Raw genomic sequence first — 18,223 nt, 5'->3', positions numbered from 1 at the left:
AATTCAAGGTATTAACTATGACCTTCAAAGCACAGTGTTATAGGTCAATCCTACTCAAAAGAACATTCAGCCTGGAAGCTTTTTTTTTATATATATATTTTTATTGAAAAACTGCCAACACAGGTACAACAGAACATCAAGAGTCAGCATGATTAACCAAAAATAAATTCAACCTGTGCAATGAAGATTAGCTAAATTCTATAAATTTTCCCCTAATTTCCCCCTAACCCCCTGTAATCCCCCTCCCCCACGTACTTATAGTGCTATCAAAGAAATGTAATCCGGATCACCCATGTGGACTCTTCAAGGTACCCCCCAAGAGACTAACATATCCCTCCCCCTACCCTTTCCCCCTCAGTCTGGAAGATCCAGTCAAACCACATTGCATATTCAAAAAAATAACTACAGGCTTTAGGAGAAAGACCCTCCCAAATGGGGAGCCAAATTTGCTGAAAAGTTCTCCAAGCCTTAGGTGATCTTCTCTTTGCAGCTAATCGCTCCATTTTCAAGAGATAGTACAGTTCATTTCTCCATTCAGTCAAAGAAGGAAGTTGGAGCGGCCTCCAATTCCTCAGAATACATTTACAAGCTAAAACACATGCTTTATTCAATACTGAGTTTTTTTCCTTTTCACAATCCCAGATTTACCAAATTATAAAAACAATTGTATGTCAGCCCTCAGTGTTATATGTTAATGCAACATGGAGTATAAATAGCCTATTATATGGCACAAAAAAAGCGTATAATTTCAAGTCCAAAACATTTGACTAAGGGTGGCTGGGCTGGCAAAACATCTGGGACACTGCACTCTGTGCAAGTCCACCTCTGAATGCCCTATTGGGAGCAACATACATCCACATCAGAAACTTGTATTGCTGTTCCTGTAAAGACACCAAACGAGCTAACACAGTAACCTGCTTCATCGACAGACGTAAGCCACTGCCCGTCACTTGCTCCAGAGGAGGCAATTCTGAATTCCAAGCATTGGGCAAAATCTCATAGTCCCATTTCACACACAGCGCCCCCAAGCTGATTTGATAAAAAAAAATAGGCTAGCCCTAGTCTGTCTGGTAAGAGTAAGAGTCTCACTTACCATATCAGTCATATTGTCTATCAAAGTTTGTTTGTCGAAAGAGCTGATATAATGATGAGCTTGGTTGTATACTTACCAATCCCGGGGAGTCAACAGACCCTTCACTTGTAGTGCGGCAAAAGTTTTTACAGTACTAGAGTCAGTAACCACATTTTTGACATACTGTAATCCCTTGGTATACCAACGTTTTAAAAAGGACTTTGAAGCATCAGGATCAAGGTCTTTATTCCTCCACAATGGAAGCAAGACAGTGGGATATTTTCATCTTTGTGCATAGCCAGTGTCATGCTTGTTGCATGGACCGCAACAGTGGATGGTGTCGAGTAGAGAAAATGACACGAGGGTGCCAAAGATGTAAACAGAACATTAAATGTACAGGTACCAGTAATTGCTGTTCAACATGCACTGGAGTATAATTTTGAGTCCTCTTTATCCAGTCTACCAGATGTCTCATTAAACATGCCACACTGTAGGGGTCTTTTAATAAGGCACGCTCTTAGATTCTCTACAGGAAGAATTGTTCCAGCAGTGGGTAACGGAACCGACGCAGGATGGAACGATTCTAGACCAGGTGCTTACAAACGGGGAGAGTGTTATAGTGGGAGATCATTTGGCATCTAGAGACCACCGGATGGTGTGATTTAATATTAAGATGCAGGAGGAGAAGGCTTATTCAAGACTGATGGTCTTAGATTTCAAAAGAACTAACTTTGCTGAGATGGGGGAATTTCTCAAGGAAGAGTTAGTTGGTTGGTTGGGAACAGCTGACGGAAGCAGAACATCAGTGGACGAAGCTGAAAGGAGCCATTTTAAAGGTGGCAAACCTTTATGTTAGAAATTACATAAGTGTAAGAGGAAAAGAAGGCCGCTCTCGCTCTCTATCATAGTAGCTGGAAAGGTAAGGGAAAAAGGTTAACCTTTATACGTTACTGACTCCGAAAGAGGAAAACAGGCAAAAATACCCATAAAAGCTAAGAGAAGCTGGAAAAGCTAACAGGAAAGCGAAGAGGAGGAAAAGATAGCCGATATGGTAAAATTGGGGGACAAGACATCTTTTAAATATGTAAGTAACAGGAGGAAGTGCCATAATAGCATTGTGAGGCTCAAGGCCCAGGGAGAGGAATATGTAGAAGTTGATAAGGGTAAAGCTGAACTGCTAAACAATTATTTCTATTCTGTATTCATGGATAAAAAGCCGGGGGCAGGACCGCAGAAAAAAACGCTAACGAGGATGGATGTATGGTAGACCAGGACCGATTCTCAAAACACTGTTCGTGAGGAGCTGGCCATCCTCTGTAACCCCTAATTCTTCCTGTTCCTAAGCGATCCCACATGCTTATCCCATGCCTTTTTAAATTCTGGAACAGTTCTCGACTTCACAACCTCCACTGGGAGGCCATTCCACGCCTCAACCACCCTTTCTGTGAAATAGTACTTCCTTAGATTACTCCTAAGCCTATTCCCTCTTAACTTTGTCATATGCCCCCTCATTCCAGAGCTCTCCATTTGAAAAAGGTTCTCTTCTTGTACATAAATGCCTTTGAGATATTTAAACGTCTCTATCATGTCTCCTCTCTCCCAGCGTATACATGTTGAGGTTCATAAGCCTGTCCCTATAATTTCTGCATTCAAGACCGCATACTAATTTTGTAGCTGCCCTTTGGACCAACTCCATCCTGTTTATATCGTTGCGTAGGTGCGGTCTCCAGAACTGCACGCAGTACTCCAAATGAGGCCTCACCAGAGACTTATACAATGGCACTATCACCTCCTTTTTCCTGCTGGTCATGCGTCTCTTTATGCACCCAAGCATCCTTCTGGCTTTGACTGTCGCTTTTTCTACCTGTTTGGAAGCTTTAAGGTCATCAGACACAATCACCCCCCCCCCAAGTCCCGCTCTTCCTTCGTACACTGAAGTACTGCACCCCCTATACTGTACTGTTCCCTTGGAGTTTTGCGAACCAAGTGCATGACCCTGCAATTTTTGGGATTAAACCTTAGTTGCCAAATATCGGTCCATTCCTCCAGCTTCACTAGGTACTTCCTCATGTCATTCACACCCTCCAGGGTGTCCACCCTGTTGCAGAGTCTAGTATCATCCACAAAGAGACAAACCTTACCAGACAGCCATTCCGCAATATCGCTCACAGACGTTGTTACATCTGGGGAAATGAACCCTTGTGCCCCAGCTGCGCATGGCGAAGATGGAGCAGCACCGCGCTCGGTCAGGCAGCCAGACAACCCCTAGCTTCACCTGGGAAGCGACCACCGTTCCCCGGGAGTTGAGCCCCCAGGTGCAGGTGGCCACCAGGACTTCTGGAACCGGCGGGGTGTACGGCCACCAACCAGACAGGCAGGGGAACTGATACAGTCCAAGGACCAGGAAGACAGCAAAACAGAGTAGTCAGGAGACAGTCCAAGGTCTGGGCAGGCAGCAACACAGCAGAGTAGTCAGGAAACAATCCAAGGGTCAAAACACATGATACAGGATAACCGGTAACAGAACACAGACGGGAACTACAACCTCTACAGCAATAGAACCACAATTACCACCTTACATCACAAGCTGTATCGGAAGGAAAGAGAAAGTGACAAAGAACCCCTGCTCCAGATCTGATCCGAGAGTTCCACGCTCAGCATCCTGCTAAGCCCGGCCCGAACCGGTGAAGGGGAGATGTTTCCGGAGGGGGTACTGTTACACTCCTACCTGGCTGCGCCTGGCGGTGGCCATCTTGGTTGGTTCAGTTGTGGCAGTAGTGCAACGAGTAGTTAGTGCACTGCTTAATATGGAAGAAACTCCGCTGGCTCCAGAATAAGTTATACTGGAGCGATCGCACAGAGCGCTAGGCCCTGCCAGAAACAACCTTCCGAAAGATATTATCGCATGCTTCCGCGATTTTAAATTGAAGGAAAGAGTCCTGAGAGCAGCGCGACAGGTAGACGACTTCAAATGGGACTCCTATTGAGTGGAATTCTACCAGGATCTGGCGGTCGCAACATTGAAAAGACGGGCGGATTTAAAACCCGTGACAGCTAAATTAAGAGAGATGGGCCTTCGATATCGCTGGAGACATCCATTTGCACTAATTTTCTTTAAAGATGGAAAGCAGCACCAGGTCCAGACACTTGCGGAAGCCAGGGCGATCATTCCAGGAGAACCAACAACCAGACCATCGGGATCTGAGGGACAACGGAAGTCTGCAGGGCCGAGGCCCTACCTGAAGTGGCAGAGAGCAGGCTGCAAGAGGTTGGAACACCAGCAGTCCACGAGTCATCTCCCATGAGCGCCGGAAGACAGGTCAGTAAATGTACTGTAGGCACTGGGACCCGAAGTAGGACTTGATAATTGAGAATTTGAACACTAGAAGTAACTGATGAGGCGGACTAAGGGATAGGAGGGTATGTTTTTCTAATACAGAGGGGGCAAGCATACTTTTGAACATAGGCAAGAGGGGGTGGAGGGGAAAAGAAAAATAAGCAAAAAAAAAAAGCAATGGTCGATACAATATATTTAAATAAATGAAGGGGGTTCTGTTACCCACTGCTGGAACAATTCTTCCTGTAGGAAATCTAAGATCTCTTGCTTCTAGACGACCCCGCAGCCGGGACACCCCAATCAACATCTGGCATATTTAAGTCACTTAGCAGTAGTACTTCCCCTTTCCTAGCTATCTACGGATGTCTTCAATTAAGTCCCTGTCCATTTCCTCCGACTGTGAGGGTGGTCTGTATATCGCTCCGATATAGATACATTTTCCTTTCCTTCTTTCCAGTTTAACCCACAGCGCTTCTTCTAAACTCCACGTGTCCTGCAGTTCTGTCACTTGAATATCATTCTTAGCATATAATACCACACCTCCACCCTTTTTTCCTACTCTATCCTTCCTGTATAGATTATAGCCAGGTATAGCAACACCCCAGTCATGGTTCTCCATGAACCACGTCTCCGTGACTGCCACTCAATCCAAATCCGCTTCCATCATTATAGCCTCAAGATCTAGAAGTTTGTTTCCCATACTACGGGCATTGGTATACAAAGCTCTCCAGATTTTACTCTTTTTATTCTCTTCTATAGAGGCATTAGATGTCCTACCTTCCTTGGAGTTAATTATGGCTTTATGGCCTTTTATACCATCCCCATCAATTTTAGTTTAAAGGTCTCTTTAGTACTTTAGCCAGCCTGTTGCTGAAGACACTCCTTCCCTTCCTTGACAGATGGACATCATCCCCACTTAGTACCTCTTGGAAAATCATCCCATGGTCTACAAAACCAAAACTGATCAAGGAAACAAAAATAGTTCTTAGTTAAGGCTAAAGTCGCCAATGTAATAATGAACCAATTGGGTATTTGCAGATTCGGGTCTGTAAGGTACTTTCTATTTTCCCTAATGCTTCTTACTGAGGTATATTTGTGTAAATTGAGTCTATGTCCAACGTGAATAATGTAACATCTGAAAGATCGCCTTCAAATTCCTCTAGATTAATCATATGGCCGGAATCTCTCAAAAAGGAATCAATACTGGGGTATCATAGGATGAAGGAAGAAATCAACAAAAGTGGACAATGGTTTGAGTACTGAACCGTTTTCTGACCCAAATAGGTCTACCGGGAGAATTAATAAGAGATTTGTGGATCTTGGGTAGAGCACATATCGTGGGAATGACTGGATGCTTAACAATGAGAAAATCTTTTTCTTGTGTTGTTAGAAATCCTCTGGCCGATGCCAGCGAGACAACTTTCTCTATGTCCCGTTGTATAGCAATAGTAGGGGTCTGTATCTAAGTGTAGTATAGTCTGTCATCCAGTTGCCTCTTGACCTCTGCTACATAATCCGTTCTGTCTTGTAAAACAATTCCTTCTCCTTTGTCAACTGGTTTTATGACAATATCTTGTTCAACAAGGTGTGTACTGCTTCCTTTTCATCTCTGGATAAATTGTAATGTCTTTGTTTATCTTTTCTAGACGCAAGACATCGCGTTGTACATATTCAATAAAAGTGGATTAGTGGACCCTCTGACCCGAGGGTATCCATTTGGAGGGTTTCTTCACAACTGAAATATCTATGGATGGTGTTATGTTCTTGGAAAAGGAGTGAATGATTTGCAGTTTCCTTGTAAATCTGAATAAATCAATCTGAGTTTGGAGCGCATTATATCTGGTAGTAGGCACAAAAGACAGGCCTTTCTGAAGTGCTTTAATCTGAGGATCAGAGTGTAATGTGACAGGTTGTAAACAGGAATGTCTACTTCCAACTGTGCCTGCGGTAGTATGATTGTTGATTGCAATGAGGTCCTAGACTCATCCTGGGAAAGGGTCTGCCTCGCCCTCTGAATTGGAATTGATTCCATGGGCGTTTCATTCTTTTTTGGTAGAATGTAGCTTTGCTGTGAAAACGATGATTGGAAGGTTGAAAACTTATTTTTAGAGTGTGGTTTGCCCCAAGTCTCTTTTTAATATTTTTTTTCAGTCCCCTGTTATCTGTCATCCAGTCTTTTGGGAGAGGCATGGGTGAGAAAACAACAAGGCATGCGATGAAACTACAGTGTAGTAAATTTAAAACAAATTGGAGAAAATGTTTCTTCACCCAACGCATAATTAAACTCTGGAATTCGTTGCCGGAGAACGTGGTGAAGGCAGTTGGCTTAGCAGAGTTTAAAAAGGGGTTAGACGGTTTCCTAAAGGACAAGTCCTTAAACCACTACTAAATGGGCTTGGGAAAAATCCACAATTCCAGGAATAACATGTATAGAATGTTTGTACGTTTGGGAAGCTCGCCAGGTGCCCTTGGCCTGGATTGTCCGCTGTCTTGGACAGGATGCTGGGCTCGATGGACCTTTGGTCTTTACCCAGTGTGGCATTACTTATGTACTTATGTTCCACCAACTCCAATGTAGAGGACAAAAGCAAAAGGCAGACGTAATAGGAGGATAAACAGTCTATTTAACATCCAAATGCTCCCAGAGATTTACACATCTGTGCCCAACATGGCAGATGTGTAAATTAGATGTGGCTGGTCACAGCAAGTTTGTTTTCTCAATTATACAAACGCACTGAGAGGAAGGAGCATTACTTTTAACCTTGTTATCTGTTGGACCTGACTTGGTGAAGTTTGTAATTTTCCACCAGCTGGTAACTTAGCCCATGACGCAGCCATTTCAAGGCAAAACATGGCCCATGTCGGGCACAACTCTGGGAGCCTTTGAATTTTAAATAAAGACTGTTTATCTTATTATGTCTGCCTTTTGCTTTTATTCTCCTTTTGGGAGAGGCATGCATTGTTACTCTGACGATATTCAGTGCAGTTGTCTCTCCTGATGTTTCCTCCTTACAGGCCTGCTTACTTACTACCCCTTCTTGGCTGAGTGAGAATAACCTCTTGTTCTACAAGGAGAAAATAACCTCTTGTTGGATTACTGGTCATTTGGAATATCTAGTATTGATACCAGTATTATTTGGTAAGCCTGTTAATAAGTGGATAAGTTTAAAATATTTATGTGTGGGTTGATTCTCAGCTTTTGTTTACAGAACAGGTTTTGGAGTTGGTAAGGAGGGGTTTTGGTATCTTCCATCAACTATGTTTTATCAAATTTATCCGAGAAGAGTCTACTTTACATTTTTAATATATGCATTTCTCATCTCGCATCTCAATTATGGGAACGTGGTTTACACAGGATTTTCAGTGATCAATTTGAAGAGATTGCAAATGCTGCAAAATACGTCCATTAGATTCTTGGGGGAACTTGACAATACAATCATGTCAACCTGCTCTCTCTTCACTAGCCCTGGTAAGTTGTTAGGTACAGAATTTATTACAAAATTATTAAAGTTCGCCCATAGGGCATATTACACTCCAGTTCAGTCAGGTTTGGTTGAATTGGCTGAGCCGTATGTACCTGGAAGAAGTATGCGATCGGTGGATGAAAATCGTATGTAAATTCTGGCAGTGGCTAAGGCCACATCTATAGAACCACCTCCCTTTGGATATTAGGAAAGAGGCTTCTTTGTAACGGTTTAAAGTTTCTCTGAAAACGTTCTACTTTGCGCAAGTTTTGGGTTTAACTACTTCATGATTAGGTTCCATAGTTTTGTTGCATAATAGGATGAGGTAGTAGGTTTTTAGGGGAGGGGAGGGAATGTAATGTCTGTGTTCTATGATTTGTGTGATTAGGTCTGTCCTATCTGATGAATGGAGTTGTTCTGTATGATGTATTGTTTTGTAAACTGCTTTGATCTTTTGTATTTAGCAGTATATCAAATTTTAATAAACCTAAAGTTAAACCTACGACTAGGTCAACATGGGTTAGCTAAATTCAAATTAAATCAATAAGCAACAGTTTCCAGCCACAACTTAATGATGGTTATATATCATCAGTGCATTTTTTCTAGTGAAAAAGGTGCCGGTACTCAAATGCCAGGAAACTCTTCAGGGGTGGGGTGATCACTGAGGAATCCACCCCACAATAGCCAGGCCCCCTGCAACCAGTCACAGGATCTATGACAAGGCAGAATTGGTGTGTAGAGCCTGAGCTCTTTCATTAAAACTTGGGTCAATTTTAGCAGACATTGGGAAAAGGTGCCGGTACTCAGTACCCCCAAGTACCCCCTCAAAAAAAGCCCTGTATATCATGAATGTTTGGAGCAAGCATTCTTAAGTCATATGGTCCAATGAAATACTGCATTGTTAATTTGTGGCTAAGTTCTACTGAGTGTGTTGGATAACTAATAGGGAAGAATGTAGGAGCAACAGAGAAGCACTTCCTGCTTGCCATTGCATCCCTAGCAATGCCTTTGCCAACTTGCAATTTCTAGTCACCATTGGCAAGACTGGGACTAGCCAGGAATGTTATGCCCCAACAAAGAAATAAAAATGTTTTGCTCAAATACTGCTGAAAGTGCTATACTCCATGGATGAAACAGCTCATATCACAACATTTAAAAAAAGAATAGTGGAATTTCAGCATCACATTTGTAATCCAAAATTTCATGTGACAAATTCTATAACTTTTTTTCTTTCATAATACTATACTGTATAGTAATACTTTATACATTAAAGTTCACAAAAATCAAACTGCAACATATATTTTTATTAAGGGTAATACTGATTTCCATCACAATTCAAATCACTGCACCATTTTTTTTGTGTAGAGCATGGAATGTATCATTTTAGTGCCATTTTATTGCACAGCAAGCACTGCAAATGTACTAGTTGCTGCGTGAAACAATTACATTAATACAAAAGTTACTATCTTATAGCAAATAATGCAAACCTCTTAGTGCTTTTAGTAGATAACTACAAATTTACAACACTCTGCAGTTTATTGTGTAAAAAGTATTGAAAGTACAAAATCAATTACACAATTCTGACTACTCATATTCATTTGAAACCATTCACAACGGAACTATTCCTTGCTTTCAATCTGACCAGTCATTTTCATCCAACTCAGAATCATCATCTGAATCACTGTACTCCACAGCAATACGTCTTGAAAGAATGGTTGCCACGTCGTTCCCAACAGGTTCTCGCTTGGCTTCTTGTTCACGTTGCTCTTGGACCTTTTTCAACTGAATTCCTGCAGAAAAGCAATGAAAGACAGGCTTAGTACTTACAAAGCCTCTCTTTCTATACAGACACCAAGAATGATAGCTACAATTATGCTGTTATCAGATCAAACTGAGCCATGTTATCAAAAATATGCCCCATTGTTGCCTTGCCAGCAGTTTTACAGTTCAGGGGTCAAGAGACTGCTTTCAGAAAAATGCTTTCCCAAACCATGCTAAAAGAAAATGTGTTTACAAACTGTATACAGAAGAAGGAAAAAGGGCCAGCACTAATGGATAAGATAAGATGATTTTAGAAAATCTGCACTGGCAAACAAATATCAGAAAGTAATTTTTAAAATTCTTTAAACAACTTTCTCAAAACCTCTCTTCACTACAGACAACCTAGATGAATCTGATCCCATTCCATGTTTGGATGAGCATTACAAAATTACCCAGCATGGCTGCTTGCAGAAGTCAGGATGAATTGCAGGGAAGTATCTGACAGAATTTCAATAAAATGGCTTGGTTCTTGAAAGACAGAAGTTACATATAGAGGAATATACCCATGATCATCTGTAATCCTCCGGCATCCTCAGCCCATGGGCCCAAATGTGATTTTATGAACTGATCAAGGCCAACACTGAGGTCCCAGGCTGGTGGTGGATGACCATTGGAAAACCCTCTTATGAAATATACCAGTGGATGGGTGGATAGCATCTTTCCTTCAATTCTTTCATGGTAGACTGCGAATAACAACAGGTGGAGCCAAACTGAAATCATCTTCAGTTGAAGTAAGCATGGGTGCACTTGTGGTAGGGACATGTCAAGGGGTTTTACACATTTAGATGCTGCCCAACACGTGAAGCATATTCATTTGAACTGGTATGATCTCCTTGTGGAAAGTCTCCAAGCAGCAAGAATAATTTTTTTTGTAATAATGTTTTTTGTAACTTCTTGTGAAACCTGCACACTGCAGAATAGGGTGCAGTAGATGACCTTTATACTGTGTCAACAGTGACAGACGGGGCCCTAGTGGTATCAGATGGACTACTACCATGGAGAGCAGGTAACGGAACTATACTTATTTGGGCCAGTATAGTGCTATGAGGTTGACCTGTGCCCTATCTTGTCACATCTTCAGGAGGACTTTGGAGATTAGGGGAAACAGAGGAAAGAATAGAAGAGACCTCATGACCAGGGGATGGTAAAGGCATTGTGAGCAATGCAACTCTATCTGGATTGATGGAGGAATAACTGACACATGCTTAGGAGCAGCAAAAAGGTCAATGTCAGGGTGGCCCCAAAAATCAAAAAGCAAGGAACTTACTGTGGGGCCAATGGACCATTTGTGAAGGTCCAGTTTCTGACCGAGTCTGTGCTATCTGATTGCACTCCCCTGAAAGGTACATGGCCTGAAGTGTGGTTCCAGTAGTTGAAGCTTGGTGCCATACTTGTGTGGCTTCTTTGCAGAACTGAAGGAATCCCGAGTCTCCATGCTTGTTTACATAAAACACTGCATCTGACATGTGGATGAGGATATGCTCGGTCACCAAGTTGTACCTGGTACATGAAGATCATCATTTTGAGTAGAACTGCTGAAAGACCTGCTGATGGTATGGTGTTCAATAAGCTGTACTGCAGTTGATGAGTAGGCAGAGAGGAAGGCCCTCACGGGATGGAACAACTATCTTGAATCTGGGTAACCGTGATTTTAATCTTGTTGCCAAACAGCTTGCACTGAGGCAGGAAGCATCCATAAGTCAGTTGCATCTTTGCTAAGTCTGGAGGCTCCAAACCAGGCCATATGACATGTACTGATGGCCACAGCAGTGGCTCTAGAAGCTGTGTCATTGAGCATAATAGGTGGAACTATGAGGCGATAGGTGGCATCCTGTAAGTTGATATGAAGGTATAAAGGACTATTCGTGCCATCTTCAGCCAAGAATGGGGGTAGCCTCCTCCTCAAGCTGCTGAAGCAACAAGTGGTGATCATGATGAATCTGCAAATGCAGGGATTGGTGGACCAAATCTGGGAGCAATGCTGGAGGAGGGAAGAAGTCCAGTTGGAATCTACAGTTCTTTTCCTTGTATTTTTTGAAGCCCTTGCTGCTTCTATGCTCTGTTGATTTGGCCCCATGGTTTGCCTGAAGCCAGGGGGTAGGGGGATATGTAAGGAGTGTTTTCCATAAAAAAAAGAGGTTTTGTTGGTGGGAAGCCACACTTCAACATTTGAATGCAGCTGTTTTACAAGTGTTGGGTCTGGCACGAATGATGGCTATGATGGAGTGGAGCAGCAGTCCAGAAACTGTGGGCTATGTACTGCCTTAACCATTGCCACCACTGGTATATGTGAACTGCATCCAGGCTAGTGGAGGCACTGGCTTTAGTGCTGCTACATGTAGTGGTCTCTCCAAGCGGTACATCGACTGGGCCTGTGAGGGGGGGGGGGGGGGGAGACAGCAGGAAGTGTGGCCCCAGCAATCAGCATAGCCATGTGATCTATAAGGAGAACTCTGTAAATGGAGTCCAATTGAGCTTCCAGACACAAGTGTTAGTGAGGTCTTTTCTTTTTTTGTGAGGAGAGAAGAGCTGCATCTTGTCAGAAGCACAGATAATGACAAAATGAAGAAAGAGGAAGAGTCTTATCTAGAGCAGGAACACCCACACATGCTCAGAAGCAGCCAAATTCAGGAATAATCACCCAAAGAAAATATTTTGTAAAGAGGAATAATTTGACCATAAAGCAAACTCTTATGTTTGAAAACATCAGGCTACAAAGCACAACTTATTATTATTCTCTCTTAATTTCATTAATTACAGTGGACTTTTAAGAATATTAGGCAGATGACAGGAGCCTGTGAAAGGTCCCTAAAGCAGATGTTGAAATAGGTACCTCGTCGGACCGGGCCAATTTACTCCCTCATTACTTTTCAGATTATTGTTTTTTTTAATAAGAATGAATTGATGAGTCTGATGCTTCATAAACACAATGACTTAACATTAAAAAATTTTTTTTGTTTGTCACTTTGTCACTATTGTTTCACAAACCACATTTCATATTTTTGTAAATAGAAGACCCATGATGTGTGGATTCAGTGATTTAACAAGCTAGCTCATAAGGGCTCACAATTTGTTATAACACAAGACACTGAGTTGTGCCAGTGAGCACAATACAACCACGGTGTTCATTACACTGAACGTCTCTAAAATAAAATAACATTTGTATTTAAGGCATAGCATAATAATAAGTTGTGGTTTGTAGCCTGGGTTCTTTTCAGCCAGAGGAGAGCTCCGGCATACAGAATCCATCAGATGATATCACCATGTAGTGTGCCCGCATCTTCCCTGCTTGTTTCCAAAGCACTAGGCAATTTTTCAATAATGTACAACATTCACATGACCCATGTGTGTATTTTCATTCAGACCATTTATTTTTAACAAAACAAAAACAACTTACCTTCTCCCTTGTACTTGATCTGAACATTGTACTAATTTGAATGGTTTACAATAAAATATTTCATGAAGATGACTTATACAAGCCAAACTGCTCATTCTACCAGTCACAACAAAGTTTGGGCACCAATCAAGATGGCCACGGTACTAATGTAAGACAGTTTCTTAACTTTCTAAATATTACTCACCCATACGAATTGCAGCAAGAAGATCACTTCGCGCGTCACCGCCTGGTGGATGCGCTGGTTCGTGTTTTGTTTCAGCTGCTGCAGGGTAGTGCATTGGGGAGGAAGTAACTGAAGATGCCGAGGCAGCAGGGCCTGGTGGTGGAGGTGGTGGACCTGGAGGAACAGGAGCTGTAACAAGCCCAACAGAGGGAGGTGGAGTGACATAGGTAGAGCCACCCACTGGTCCAGAATGGGAAGATGGTACAGGAAGCTGGATGGGACTAACAAAAGCAGTCTGAGCTGAAGGAATCAAAGAAGGTGGGGGTGGTGGGGGTGGTCCTAAAGGACTGTAATACTCCACCTGAGATGGATGCATCCTGATAGAAAAGAAGTTACAGTTAATTGTCATATGAGAATTTTGATATTACATGTTTAAAGTTAAAAAAAGGTATTGTTCATGGTGTCATAATACTTCTAATTACATAATAAATATGTCACAGTTAGTACTCAAATCACTGTTACACTGTCATCACTTACTAATGCATCAAAAGCTCAACATACTCCATCAAAACTGTACATATTTTAGTATTCCTGTGTCCAACATGTATTCAAATAATTACTATAGTACTTCTAGATGTATGCGTTTTATTTCAGGCTGATTCTTAACTTATTAGATAGAAATTATGAGCATTTCTACTAGCAATAGAAACAAAAATCAAAATTAAAATTTTACCCATGATCAACTGGTGCCAAGGGCACGGAACTTTGAGGCCCATCTGAGACCTGTGGAGGGGGTGGAGGTGGCTGCTGAGGTCTGTTTAAAGTTGCATGCCTCACTATGCCAGAAGGTGGTCTATATTCATGCTCATGTGCCTGGTTTACACTTGTGTGCTGCTGTGCATCTCCAGTTGCACGAGAAGGTGTCACTGGCTGCTGATGAAGAGAATGATTTGGAGTAGCAGGGTAAGAATAATCTGTAGCATCTGAGGCATGGGACCTAAAACATAAGTAAACAGGGTAAGAAAGACCTGTAGCATCTGAGGCATGGGACCTAAAACATAAGTAAACAGGGTAAGAAAGACATTACACAAGGAAAGTTATTACCCATTAATCTACAATATAGCCCCGTAGTAAGTTACATAGAAGAAAACACAAAAATTAAAGTTTCAGCATGGTGGCCCCTTATGCAAGAACTTTCAGTGGTGCCATCTGGATATTGCAGCTCAAAATTCTAACCGACTGCCCTGGAATATCAGATAGTGCCAGGGTGGGGCGAGGGCGAAACATGGACATTCCACTGAATTATATGGATAGCCAACAATATTCCACCACAACCTGTATAGCAGTGGTGATCACTAATATATATACATTCAGTGGTACTGCTTCTGCAAATAGTAGTGCTGGCCTTGGTGTTTAAATACTGGCCGAGTACAAATACTGGCCGAGTACTGCTAGGACCTCCAGTTTATAGCTCCTGCCTTAGTTAAAATCCGAGAACCTAAACCTAAGCTTGAAAAAAAAGGCACTTAGGGGTCCTTTTAAAAAGGTGTACTAGCGTTTTTAGTGCACTGATTAGTCCCAACCAGAGAGAGAGAGAGAGCACTTCTAAATCCTTTCATAATCAATATCAGAACTTGGGATTAAATAACGTTTTGTTAACCATGTTGCTTAATCCCAAGGATAAATCCAAAAAAATTAATCTTATATAATAAAACTCATCCTCAACGTTCTGAAGACACTGACGTCACTTCCGTCACTTCCAAAAAGACGGGTTCAAAGGGTTCGTGGTGGTGAAGCCACCGAAATCGCCAAGTCTCGGGACCCCGCCCTCGCGTCACACATGATGATGTCGAGGGCGGAGCAATGGCGTCACACACCGAGGGCAGAGCAATGGCGTACGTGCGTTCAGGAGGTGCGGAGCAATGGCGTCAGAATGACGAAGGGGTCGGTAGGTAGATAGGGAGGGAGGGAGGGAGAAGGGGGGGTGTTGGGGAGGAAAACCTTGCTAGCGCCCGTTTCATTTGCTCCAGAAACGGGCCTCTTATACTAGTAAATAAAATAATACGAGAATTTTAAAATGACAACCAATACAAACAGTAGATAAAATACAGAAGTTTACAGCTGAAAATAATGAAGGAAAATAAAAGTAGTATAAAAGTATATTGTGAAAACCTCTACTGTCATTAAGTACCTGTCATGTTTCATGTAATGTCCCATAGAATTAACACTATGTGGAAGGGCAGAAAAGCCCATTCAGCTATATCTTTTTTGAGATATGGCTATCAGAATTACACATAATACTCAGGATGGGGTCACACCATGGAGCGATACAGAGGCATTATAATATTCTTTGTCTTATTTTATATTCCTTTCCTAATAATTCCTAGCATTCCATTTGCTTTTTTGGTCACTGACATACACTGAGCAGAAGATTTCAACGTATTAGCCACGATGACACCTACATCTTTTCTTGGGTGAGGACTCATCAAGTAACTATTGGCCCTGTTAAGGTGCACTAGCATTTTTAGCGCATGCACAAAATTAGCACGTGCTATGTAGGTACCCATAGGAATATTGTGGGCGCCTACACACTTAGTGTGTGCTAATTGTTAACGTGCACTAAAAAAGCTAACGTGCCTCTAGTGCGGCTTAGCAAACAGGGCCCTATGATTTGGATTATTCTCGCCAATGTGCATCACTTTCCATTTGTCCACATTAAATTTCATTGTGAACAAGAGTCTAGTTTGTTAGATGTATTACTTAATTTTTTTAAATGGCTATTTACCCAGGTAAGTTAGCTCTCTGAACACTGCCCACATTTTGCATTTAAAAACTATGCACACTAATTCTGACGGGGAAAAAGTACACAAAGGAAAAACAGAGGCAAATCTCTGCATTTAGTTCTTTCCTAGGACAGTTTTAAACAAGAAAGTATGCATATACTTTCTTTGGGAACTCTGGACAAGTTCACAGGTAAAAGTACCCATAGACTTTGCAACTGTGTGGCTGTTCTGAAAATTTATTCCAGGTGTACCTAAACTCTTTATTGTTATTGATCAAGTTTATATCTATACAAATCTTTAAAAAGGAGACATCAACATATACTAAAAACAAAACAGATATCTAGTTAAACTTTTTTTTTTTAAAAACCACTGATCTAAATTCAATAAATAAAAATAAAATACTAAAAAGTGGGTAAACCAAGGCAGACTAAATACATCAGGGCCATCATATAGAGTTTCATATTTCCCTAGTTAGGTGATTATTAAACCTTTATTGATAGCATTTCTAGACTATTTCCTACCCTATGAAAAATTAATGACCACTACATATCCTCTGCCTAAGGGTGACAAGAAGAACAGATTTTCTTTCTGTACTATAATTTTTTTCTGTACTATAAATGAAGAAACATGTGCAACTACTGCCAAGCTTATCATCTATGCCTTTATCCAGCTCTGGTGCATTTCTCAGCTCTGGGGGGGGGGGGGGGGGGGGGGGGGGGGGGGGGGGGGGGGTCCCCTATTCCCACCTCTACCTGGGACTTCCTTGCAATTAGCCAGGATAGGGCTTCCCACGATGGTGCCTTACTCCCCTGGTGTAGTTCACGATGGACTTTTTCCATTAGAGAATCCTCAAACCTTAGCTTCTGGGATAGAGATACCAGTTCCAGTATCAAACCAAGTTCTAGATCTTGAGTCTACTGAGAAAATACTATCCGATATAACATAGGCGGATGTCTAAGTCAGTGATGCAAGTTGAATCTATGTTGAAAAATTCTGTGGCTCAATTATGCGATTATTCAGAGCAGGCATCTCAAAACAAATTCAGGAATTAGATCCTGGACTGCATGATTGCTATAAATGCTTGAGAAGCTTCAAACCTAAGGCGATAACATGGCAAACAGCAAGCTCCACAGGCATTAAAGACAGTCTGAGTTTGCATAATAAATGAAAATGGTTCACTGAAATTTATAGTATTGAAGAGCAAGTGCTAAAAGGAACTCTTCCATGGCTGGCATCTTCCCCCCAAGCCGCTAATGAAAGTAGCCCAATTGCAATTTACTCCATGCCCACCACTGGTAATGCAATTGGCGAGTAGATAATTATGGAGGCAGTAGCAATTGAGATAAAACAATATTACAAGATACAGACTTAATACCCCAGATCTGCTTGTGATATCAAACAGAAAGGAAATAAGGGCTTCTTTACAAAATTGCTATACCATATGCTGTTTGTAAACTGCTTTGGATATTTTTCTAGTAGCAATGAGGCAGTATATAAATTTTGCTAAACAAGGGATCCTTTTACTAAGCTGGAGTAAAAACTGGCCTTGGCACACCCTTATATAGGTTTTTCCCATGTGCTAAACTCATTTTTACCACAGCTGTAAAAATGGCCTATTTCTTGTATTAACAGCCATTGGTTGCCATTAATGCGCAGCCAATAAAAAAAAGATTAGCGTGTGCGCATCTACCACCCCCCCTCATTTTGTAGGTGGTAAAGGCTCACGTGCTCTTCCTGCGTTAATTAGTATGTGGTAGTGTAACTGCACTAATTAGCAGAGGAACATCCACTCCACACCCAGACACACCCTTTCAAAAAATGTAAAAAAAAAAGTTAATGCTCTGTTAGCGCACACACATTTGGAACGTATAGCAGGATGCCTTGAGTGCATCGCGTGGTATGCCATTTAAAACTGCATTAAGTACGTGTTAGCTTAGTAAAGGCCCCTCACAATTTTTAAAATATGCACATTTAAAAAAAAATAGTAGAATATGACAAAGCATGCTGAACCGTTTGTGTACTTCCAGAGCAGTACTTTTAAGAAAACAAACATCAATGAATTATAATTAAAGATGGCGAACCTGATTAAAGAACCCTTTGCAAAATTCTTAACACTGAAAGCATAAATAGCAAGAGCACAACTTGCTGTATATACAGAATTGATAATGCACATATTTATTCACAGC

At 41.6% G+C, this 18,223-nt stretch overlaps 1 protein-coding gene across 5 annotated transcripts in view; it reads right to left on the bottom strand.

Moving 5' to 3' along the window:
* Positions 1 to 9,167: 9,167 nt before the first annotated feature.
* Positions 9,168 to 18,223, bottom strand: part of WASF3 (WASP family member 3) — a 130,135-nt gene continuing 121,079 nt past the window's right edge. For all 5 annotated transcript variants that reach the window (XM_030200324.1, XM_030200329.1, XM_030200325.1 and 2 more), the window contains 3 exons: positions 13,988 to 14,251; positions 13,276 to 13,631; positions 9,168 to 9,663 (listed from right to left, as the gene is read on the bottom strand). In XM_030200324.1, the coding sequence (XP_030056184.1) occupies positions 9,506 to 9,663; positions 13,276 to 13,631; positions 13,988 to 14,251 (778 nt within the window). In that variant the 3' untranslated portion in view covers positions 9,168 to 9,505. The remainder of the gene's footprint in view (positions 9,664 to 13,275; positions 13,632 to 13,987; positions 14,252 to 18,223) is intronic.

Source organism: Microcaecilia unicolor, chromosome 4, assembly GCF_901765095.1.
Source record: "Microcaecilia unicolor chromosome 4, aMicUni1.1, whole genome shotgun sequence".
In the NCBI taxonomy this organism is placed as follows: Eukaryota; Metazoa; Chordata; class Amphibia; order Gymnophiona; family Siphonopidae; genus Microcaecilia; species Microcaecilia unicolor.
This window is presented reverse-complemented; position numbering and strand designations above follow the sequence as displayed.